The following is a 10,453-nucleotide window of genomic DNA, read 5'->3' on the forward strand; positions in this document are numbered from 1 at the left end:
GTCCCATCCTCACTGCAGTGCACAGGCAGCACCAACAACACAAGTGTATCAGTCCTCACAGGTGCCAAAACACATCCTTCCTAGATGACATTTAGCTAGTTATCTGCTGCTCCTGGTCCAGAACTTGGGAAGGGCTTCTGCACCCGAAGGCTTTCTATGTTTGCTTTTTAACACCAGGGTAATGCTGAGGAACTCAGCTCTTGCCTTTAATGCAGGTTGCCCCCAGATTTAACCTTTCCTACTGCAATCCACCCCAAGTGAAATCAAGCTGGGATTTCCGAATAGCTGCTGTCGTGCAAACTGTCACCACCTCATGGTGTGACAATTGTGATGCCTTTCATCTTGAGCACACCCAGCCCGAGGTTAGCAAGAAGCACCAGCTGCTACCTGTCCTCCCAAGAAACCCACTTCACTGGTGCCTATGCTGTGTGGTTTATCTCACTCCAGTAGCTGGTGTTTGTTCGTTTTCCTCTAGAAATTGAAATTGAGAGGCTTTTCTGTCTGCACCATGCTATGGACCTTTGCTTTTTGTGGAGCAGCTGAAAAACCAGGGTTCAGCTTGCCTATTTTAACACGGGATAGTTGGAAATAGCTATTTGAGGCTGCCCAGCACAGCGGCACAATGTGCAGTGCATCAGCACAGCAGAAACCCCCCTGGGTTATTTCTGCAGCTCTCTCTACCCAAAGAGCCAAAGGCAGGTCTTCCAGAGGCCATGGGCACCAGAGGATGTGTTCCGTGGTGCTAAGGCAGCTGGGCATGCATTTATCTGAGCGTATGGACTCAGGCATGCTGCCTCGTGCACCAGCTGGCTTCTGTACACACACAGAGGGTGCAAATTATGCTGGCTTGGCTGAAGTCTGCCAAGTTATCCAAAAAAAGTTATCCTAAGTGAGAGGGTCTGCACTGCAGGCACACCAGTGTGCTTCAAAATGTGCTTGCAAAGCCAGCAGTTATGCTGTGAGAGGCTGGGCACAGCAGGGGATGCGTGCTGCCAGCTGCCTCCCTGCAGAAATTACAGGCGAGGAGCAGCTCGGGTCTGTCTGCTTGGGCACATCCTGGTGAAGGCAATGGGATTTTTTTGCTAGGGATAGATGGATGGACACACACACACACACACACACACACACACACTCTCTATCTCCCACCTACCCCCTTCTTTTCCCTAAGGGCTCCCAGCAGGCCCTACCTGCCCCAACGCAGCCCCCCTCGCCCTGCCAAAAAGCAACAAGGGGCCTGGCCAGCAGCTGCAGCTCTGCAGGCACACCGTGGGCATGCAGCTGCACTCCTCGGCCACGATAGCACCAGGGCAAAAATCCTCAAGCATCAGGCACTCACCCCTGGGGAGCAGAGCGGAGATGCTCCATCGACCAGTCCTGCAGGACGCGCTGCACAGGGATCCACGGCCAAACCAAGGACAGCAGGTTCCTCCCAGGGGAAGGGGAGAAGTCTTTACACTGGAGGTTTTTGGGCAGCACGGGGCTTGTCCCACTGCCCCACCAGCAGCACACAGGGTGCAGGGGATCCCCGTCTCCCGCTGGTAGGAGCCTCCCGGGGCCAGTGGGAGGTCTGGTGCTTGCCTGGAGCCAGAGGATCGATGTAGAGGACAGCCCAAGTCAGTTTAAGAGTAAAATGCGATTTACAGCAAGCACATTTCTCAAGACATCTGCAATGATAGAGCATCGAAGGTATGCAGCTGAGGAAGCTGGGCTGAGCCCTCTGCTGCCACTAAGCAGTCAAGGACGGGCTCTCGGAAGGGAAAAAGGGACCGCTTGTTGCTTCTACAGGCTGTACGTCTGTCTATTGATAGCTCCTTGGCATTTGATGTTCACAGCTGGTTTTCTTTAATGTAACAGGAGGCAAAAAACGTCTAACAGGAGGCAGAATGTCTTTGACCGCTTGCTGCTGGGAGGACAGAGAGAGCGACACCTCCCGCTCCCCCAGCTCTGCTGCCTGCCCGGGTGCCACCTTCACCGGGGGCTTTCCTCCTCTCGGCACCCTGCTTTTCCTCCTCCTCGACCACCCGCCGCACACGGGCTGGGGCTGGGCCCACCGCACGCTGCCTCTGCCCCATCTCTGCTCCTCGCTCAGTGCAAGTCTCCTGCTGCCGCTCTGCACCTCCGCTCCGCTGGATGGGCAGGGGGACAGGGGCGAGCACAAAACAAAAGGAAGAAGAAAGACAAAGGGTAGTGAGAAGGTCCGTGGCCCGCGGCTGCCAAAGGAAATCTCTCGCCGTGTTTCTCTCAACATATTTGTCCCAGCCACTACAGCTGCTGTGGGATCCCCTGCTCCTTGTAGCCTGTGAGGAGGAGGGGAAGGGAACACGGTTAGTCTCAGCTCCTAAAGCCCCTTGGCAGCCTCGGCAAGGCTCCGGCAAGCCTGGTGCACGAGGAGGTGTGTGCTGACCCACGCAGGGGGGTAACCACCTGCCCTGGTAGGAATGGGGGCACGCTGCCGGGAGGGGTTACAGAAGTGCTGGGTATCGCTGTGGCTGCCAGCGCTACAACCTATAACCTCACACCGTCACGGGTACGCTGGGGCTGTCCCCATCAGGATACTCGGGCTGCTTCATTACCTGTTTGCTCTGCCCCAGCCCACCAGCATTAGAGGTGTTTTTGTCAGTCCGGCTGCACTGGGACAAGGGATCTGCTCAGCCCCTGCTCCGCCAGCTGCCTCAGCTGGGGTGAGCTACCAGGCGCTGGGGCAATAGCAGAGCCCCCGCAGCTCTTGTGTGACATCTTGAGGGGATGAGAAAAACACGTCATTTGTTTAACACTTCCCTAGGTAGTTGCAATGACCTCACCGGACGATTTACCTGCTGCCGTTGTAAAAGAAGCTGAGGCTGTAATGTGACAGATCTCCTCTTTAAAAAATAAAAAGCAACAACAAAAATCCCAACAGACTGTCCTTACCTGCGCTGCCTGTGGCAGTGAAGCTCTTCCAACCAGGTATCTTTTTAAAATTGTTTTCTTTGCTTGAATAAAGTGAGTAGACTGTAAAGTTTATGTTTTGAATTAAAAATAAAAAAATAAAATTGAAATTCTACATCCCAGAGAATATTTAATGCTTTGAACATTGATATTTTAAAAATTTCTTTCCAACTCACATGTAAGGTTGTTCTAAGGCCATCTAAAGAGGCTAAACACAGAGCACACTCAAGTGCTCCAACCTCTATCTTTAAGGGATTTTAAGGGTGAGCTGAGAGGTGGCCCTGGTAAATGAACTTTGCTGCACTTTGGAAATGTCTATGCGTGCATCCAGCCTTGGCAGCCGAAATCCCCTTCTGTTAAAGGAGCACAGGGAGGCAAGGGCTGGATGAGCACTTCTCAGCACAGTGCTGCCCCACACTGCTTCCCGCGCCATGCAGCCCAACAGAAGGATTCCCAGATCTTTCCAGCAGTATTTTGTAGGGAAAAAATGATTTCTTGTCCATTTGTTCTAACTGTGAGTCGGCTGTGAAGGCAAAATGAAGCTCTGTAATGTGGAGTTACCTATGGCGCCACTTTAACTTGTTTAGTAAAAAAAAATAATAATAAACGTGGACCGGAGGGCAGGGGTCATGCTGTAAATCCTTAGCTGAAGCAGGATAGGTTATACTTACAATTGCTATGTTGTTTAGCCTCGCCTTTAATTAAGGTATAACAGAAATCCTTTCAGTTCTGCTGCTTGGTTTTGTGACTGGCTAGAAGGCAATTGCAGTGGCAGAGCTTGTATCGCTCTTTACATGAACAAAGTAAGCCAAAAGATGACCTCTTCTGTGTTAAATTACATTATTAAAACACTTAAGACTTACTTGTCCTATTAAATAGTTTATACATGAAAATAAATAGTTCCTGTGCTTCTTATATAGCACTAGGTATTTTGTGTAGGGCAACTTCATGTTAGTGTGCTTGTGTAGCAATAGTATCGAGGTGCAGTTTGGTGAAGCAGACAGGTCTAGAACCAGCACTTGTGCCCAAATTCACCAACTGAACCAAGGTTGCTCGAAATTGCACTTTTGTAAGCCATTGCAAGATTGCATTTAGAGAAAGCTGAAGGCAAAAGGCAACCAACCTACACAGCCTGTCCTTCTGCTGGCCCTCCCCAGGACCACGTTCCTGCTCAAGGTTCTCTGAGGCCAGAGCAGGTTGCTACCACCCCTATCCACCTGTGACACAGCCTAGGGAACATTTTGACCTTGGTCTGTCCTGCAGCTACAGCGATATACCAGGATCTTCCACCTGGCACGTGGTGGGACTGTTGCGGGTGCCCTGGGTTTCTCCGAGAAGAGCTCAGGCATCACCTGTTGTAGGGGCATTGGGATTTGTGAGCAGTCTGCCCTTGGGATGGGGATGCAGGCTACTGCCAGAGGCGGTACCCTTCTTGTTCCCCTGCATCCACTGGAGCGACCAAAGGACGGACAGACAGACACAGGCAGACACGCACAAACAGAGCGGGACATGGGCTGGGAGCAGGCAGCACCTGCCCAAAACACACCTAAGCTCCTCACCCTAGACAAGTGCTTGCTGCGATCTGCCATGAGGTGTGAGGGTGAGGAGGAAGGAAGGGCAACAGAAACAAACTTACCTTGTGAAACTTTGATGGTGAACAAAAGGAGGCAAAGGAACATGAAAGAAAGAGAGAGGGAGAAATGTAACTGTAGGCTATATATCCGAAACACATGAAGAATGAGCAAACTGGGGCTGTGTACACAGAGAACAACTCTACAATCAAACGTTGACACCAAAGCTAACCCTTGACAAGGCTGTGTTTAGCTACAATCCTTGTATTTGAAGTGGGTTGTTTTGTTTGGGGCTCTTGTTTAGGGAGGCCAGTGGAATCCTTGTCTGTTTTTCAGGTCACTGGCCCTGAGCCGAGCACCTCCAAGCCCAAGAGGTGCTCCCATGAGTGCTCTCCTCGGTGACATTGCTATTACACAGGCTGGACTGAAGGTGGAAAACGAGACATCATGGTGTACGGGATGGCACGTGCTACACACTGTTCATGGTCCAACAGCCAGGAGAAAGACACCTACTGGCTTTTCTCCAGGTTTGCTGCCACGTTTGCTCGTGCCCACAGGTGTCTTCACGTCCCAGCCTGACTGCTTGCTGCCGACCTTGGCCCTATCTAACATTCATAAATGAGGTCAAGAACTTAACCCACTGCAGCCCTTGGTAGGAGACCACGACAAAGGTTGTTCCACCTACTTACCTTAGGCATAGTCTGGGGGATGGTTCTATTTAGACTGTAAGGAATGTACTGGATCTAAGTAGGCAATTTGCCCCCAGAATTTCCTTAATCTCATGAAGGGTTACCAGCTGTTTAGGGATGCTCTTCTCTTCTGAGTCTCTCACATGCTTTCTGTTTTCTTTCCTTACCAGGGCAACTGCAGAACCTACCCTAGGACGGGCCCTGTGGAGAAGACAGGCCTTGGTGACACTTCCCAAAGTCTCTGGGAGCCCAGATGTACAGTAACCATGCAATCATCTGTCGCTTCTGGTGAGGCGTGAGCATTGTAATTAGCAAAGGAGTGAGTGACGAGTGGACGGGATGATTACAGGTAATTTCTTACTACTGTTTTCCAGTTCTTGAAAGGCCAAGGACTGCTGCAGCAGGAGTCTCTGTCCTCTGAAACCACAAGTGACAGTGCCTTTGCTCATTCGTAGGCACAGCCATGCACACTGTTGATTTCTATGTCTGATCACCTTCTCTATTCACAAAATGAATTCCTCTGCCACAGAAGGGAGTTAGGCCAGTTTAACACAGCTTGTTCTCAACAACCCCAGGCTGACTCTTGCTTTGTTTCTTTTTATTTTCTGAATGCTTGCAAATCATCCATGTGACTAGCTGTTCCAGGAATTGAAGTGTACCTGACTGACCTATAATTCCTCGCATTTTTCTCCACGTTAAAGACAGGCAGCATGACATTATCCTCAAGGTTCCTCTCCTATTGGACCAGGCTCCTGTGGTGCTCCCCTCTTAGAGTCTGAGAATTAAGGAGCACTAGGAAGGGAAGAATAGCAACAAGCCTCCCTAGCTGCCACGCAGTGCTCTGCCAATCAATGTAATGGCACAGGCTCAGCCTTGAGCCCATGAAAGAGGCACTGATCCCTCATGGCATCCATGGAAGTCCAGAGCAAAGGCCCCCCAGTCCCTTTATCTGTGATATCACACGCTCTGCCCATCTTTAGCCCATCAGAATCACACTACCTGTACATATGGGACAGCCACAGGGAGGCACGGACTCAACCATCCCATGGTGAGGAAGATTAGAGGTTCAGGGGCAGTGGTTCCATAGGTTTTGACTACTCCCAACCCAAATGCAAATTCAAGTTGCAACAGTTTGTGGTTTCTGCTCAGTGCAGAACAAACTGCAAACAACTTGTTTCCATTTGTATGCAAACAAACTCAAACCAAAGCAAAACATTTTGTGGCAGTGTTTTTAAATGAAATATCTTATTTCTTGCATTTAAAACATTGTTTCATTTTTAATGACTCAGTTTTGAATTTGGTTTTGTTTTAGTTTTGTTTTTACATGAAAACAAAGCATTGGGGAAAAAAACAAAACAGAATACATTTCACTTCGGGCCTGGCAGGCTGTTTGATCCAGCTGGGAGCAATTGATCACTTCTGTTTTTTCCTGTGATTGCAAAGCTATTTTTTCTTTTGTTTTCCATCAACCATGAGCTGCTTAATGTATTCATGATTTCCTTTATATATTGTAAGTAAACTTAAAACCTGGCTATTTAATGAGCTGGTTAACATGAGGCATGTGGGCTCCCCTTCCCCTTCTGTACTAGCAGATAGACCTGGATGAAGCTGTGGTTTTATCCCCAGCAGCCAAGCCAGAAAACTAGTTGGAGCCTCCTGAGCACCAGTCATTTGCCCAGCTGATGTGTGTCTTTGCTATGCAACAAGGAGGACTACAGGGGAAGGTAAGTCACAGTTTCAGCTGCAGCTCTTTGTCTGAACAGGTGCTTGACACTCCAAAAGCAGGTCTGCCAGCAGCGTTCCACATGCTGAGGCTGCCCAGCAGAGCAACAGTGCTAGCGTGTATAGGTACAAGCATGTAATTACCCAATTACACACAAATTAGGCAGGTTCTTAGAGACATTTCACAGTTACAGACTGACTCACATGTTATCCTCATCAGGCTACCAAACATGCAGGTACATCTGAGATGAAACTTCTGCTGGTTTGCAGGGGAAAACAAAGTGTAGTGCTGTCTTTGTCTTGAGGAAAGCCTTTTGTTTCACTCATGTTCACATCATCTTACTGTGTATGTGGATCTCTCTGAACTCAGCCTGTAAATTGAAGCTGGCTCAGAAAGCAGCAGGTGGTTTGGTGGATGGGTTTAACCGGTGGGTTTGGCATCTGAAAATGTGCTCTGTTTTCCTGCTGTTCTTTTCAGTTTCATCCATTTAATTGTTTTGCTGGTGCCTGGCAGTTTCCTGAGATCCTCCTCCCACAGAGATGTCATCAGCAGAGATGACTACGTGAAGACCCTTCAAACAAAACAGCAAAAGCTACTGGTAAGACATTCTCCAGAAGCCCTCACTTTGGGAACTGCTGACCCACTTGGTCTGGAAGGTCCCAGACCTGTTCAGCTGGGGCAGTGTCCACCAAAGTGAAAGTGTCCACCAGTGAAAGTCTTTAGCAGATAAAGTGACAGAGCTTGTGGGCTGGCAATACGTAGTTAAGCAGTTGGCTGACCTAAGTTATGTATGTTCAAGGAAGGATTCCTCTCTTCTTCCTCTAGAGTAGTGGTTCAGAGCCTTCTTAAAGAGTGTAGGGGAATTCCTTCCAGAAAAAGCTCAACAGTCCTATTGAGCCTAAGAACTTAATGAAAAGTGAAAAAAAAGCCTTTGGATACATAGATTCAGGGGAGGATGGAAGGTACTAGATCAACCTAGAGCTTTTCTGGGGATGGACTGCCCTTGCGGGAAGCACTTATTAATTAGAGAGGTGCAGCTGGAGTCACAGGGAGACAAAGGTCTTTCTTGTTCAAACCACACACAGATGCAGCCAGGGAGGGAGAGCTCCAGAAAACAGCATTCATAGTGCTGGGATCCGCACCCCTTCCTACAATTCTCATTTTTTAAAGGGGAATGTACAATCCTAACCTGTGTGGTGGGATGAGAGACATCCAGATGTGTGATGGGGCAGCCTGGGTGCAAGTGCTCCTAAGCATCTCTCACAATTCCTCTGCCTACTGTTTCTCATTGACTTGCAGAGCCCATCCTGTGGCCCTTGCTCCCTAGAGAGCAGTCTGGAAGCTTGCAGGGCCGTTAGCTGGGTCCCAGCAACACAGCCCAAGGCGGGGGGTAGATGAGAGGGTGAGTGCACTGTACTTACTTGCAAGAATGACCATGTCCATCCCCCAAAATATACTCATAATCCAGCCAACCATCACGATTGCTGTCAGGATCTGAATCAGTGCAGCGGCAATGTTCAGCCAGAAGACGCAGCACATGTGCCTGTCAGGGAGGTCGGTCCGGGCTCCACACAGCACCGTGAAAGCTGATACAAGTGTCCCTATGGAGAGAGCAGCAAGAAAACACACAGTGAAAGCCACGGCTTCGTGCCACACTTCTTCCTTTAAACCTACTTTTTACAAGGAGCATCCTGCTCCTTGTGCTCCCGCTGCAGTGCTGGAAATTTACAATTATCATTAGAGGTTAAACAGAGGCATAGCCACATCTACCTTGAACATATTACTGTCTCCACTGAATTGCACTGAGATGTATGCATGAAACTAGGACAGAAAAACCTCTTTCAGGTTTTGGATTCTTTTTTTCTCTGCCAGGCACCAATAACCAGTTACACACTCCAGAGGGTTTACAAAGGATTTAGGATTGACGTTTGTCTGTGGAAACACCTGTCTACCTTTTTTCTGCCCCATGATTCCCTTTTGGGGAGAATATTTTCTCCACAGAAGCTCTAAAAGGGAAAAATTCACCAAGAATTAGGGTGCTACAGGGTGTGCAAAGTGGAAAAATCGAAACCAAAGCTCAGCGCTGAGCCAGGCTCACCTGGTGCTGCAAACCCTGGCTCAAACTGAGCCAAGCTTTCAAAATTTCCACACACCCTCAGGGCTTCCTGAAACAATTCAGACACATGATCTCATTGATGTGATGCATGAAGGTAAAAGTAGGGGCGAGTTACACAGCAGACATTACAAAGATTTTTTTCTGAATTTAGCACGTTGGATGAGGCTGATCATTTATTCAGAGCTGATGTTCTGTTTCCATGGATAACTGAAGCTGCAGCTTGGGGAAGTCTTATCTTCCCCCCAGCCAACCTGCAGAAATGCACAGCATCAGCAAAGAGTAGCAGAAGCTGTTTCTGATTCCTGTGATGTACAAGCTGTAGGTCAGCAGATTCACTTACCTGAGCTAAGTGTGCATTTCAACAGCTCTTATCATTATAAATTCTCTTTGTAATTTTTTAATCTAGATAGGGCATTGCCAAGGTAGACACAGAGGTGTGGCAGAGTTTGTGCTGGATAAGCCAGTTCTGTAAAACAGTTTCCTTGATGAATGTTTGGGATAACAAATGGTGCAGAATGATGAACAATGTTTTCTACAAAGCTTGTCCTTTTACCTTTGTAAGGACGGGAGCATGCAAACAACCTGTGAGAAGTGAATGCGTGAGCTCATCTTTGATATCTTTGATGTACACAAACACCTTGCTGAACTCAGGGCAAAGAGGCAGTCCCTTGACTTGGCTGCAGGCAGGAGGAAACACTAACTCTGCATCCTTCCTGAAGATGGGACAGACAGAGCAGAGGGGTCTGCTTAGGAGCAAAATGTCCTACCCCATTAGGGAAGTGGGAGAGAGACTCTGCCACCACTCTCCTTCCCAGTGGTAACAAGGAGGACAATCAGTTTCGTGCTCAGGAAGGCTGGCCACAGCCTGGTTTTAATCTCACCATCAGGCTTCAGCTCCAGCACCTTCCTCATGCTCCACCAGCTCCTAACCTCCCCTTGTCCTCCTGCCACTGGTGCAGGCTGATTTCGTACACCCACGGGCTCCCTCCGCTGCAGCCAGCAGTGCAGCAGTAGCGGCACCGCGGAGAGGGAGTGGGTGTGCAGCGATGAAACAAAACAGAGGGAGGCAGCCCCACGCCCGAGCATCGCTGGCAGGATGCCCAGCAAGGTGGGAAGAGCAAAAGGGGGAATTGCTTTTATCCTGACGGATGTCGAACCAGCCTCCCTGTTTCTCATTAAGAGAGAGGTTACCTTTTGCTCTCTGGCTTTGCTGTCTTCCGTGTGGTATTACCCCAGATCTCTGCCCTGCTTTACCCAACATTTTTTTTCCCTGTGTGGTTTCTTCTGACCAGAAGGAAGACTGAAACATTCCCCAGTGCATCCTGAAACAGTTCTCTGCAAAGTTACAGCACAGCAGTATCCGAGATTGGATTGAGGCAGGATCAGAAACTGAATATTTATGTTTTCCCATCAGGATGGTCAATCT

At 49.0% G+C, this 10,453-nt stretch overlaps 2 protein-coding genes across 7 annotated transcripts in view; one reads left to right on the forward strand and one right to left on the reverse strand.

Moving 5' to 3' along the window:
- PARP1 (poly(ADP-ribose) polymerase 1) overlaps positions 1–10,453 on the forward strand; it is a 142,236-nt gene that overhangs the window by 53,223 nt on the left and 78,560 nt on the right. The gene's annotated exons all lie outside the window — the stretch shown is intronic.
- STUM (stum, mechanosensory transduction mediator homolog) overlaps positions 1–10,453 on the reverse strand; it is a 36,537-nt gene that overhangs the window by 1,873 nt on the left and 24,211 nt on the right. Inside the window, exons 2-4 of one of the 5 annotated variants that reach the window (XM_068675929.1) lie at positions 8,333–8,512; positions 7,115–7,482; positions 1,337–2,126 (exon numbers count right to left, since the gene is read on the reverse strand). In XM_068675929.1, the coding sequence (XP_068532030.1) occupies positions 7,457–7,482; positions 8,333–8,512 (206 nt within the window). In that variant the 3' untranslated portion in view covers positions 1,337–2,126; positions 7,115–7,456. Of the gene's footprint in view, positions 1–1,336; positions 2,298–6,622; positions 7,483–8,332; positions 8,513–10,453 lie in introns of those variants that run through there. The other 4 variants (XM_068675928.1, XM_068675926.1, XM_068675927.1 and 1 more) reach the window with 4 other exon arrangements.

Source organism: Anas acuta, chromosome 3 (assembly GCF_963932015.1).
Source record: "Anas acuta chromosome 3, bAnaAcu1.1, whole genome shotgun sequence".
NCBI lineage: Eukaryota > Metazoa > Chordata > Aves > Anseriformes > Anatidae > Anas > Anas acuta.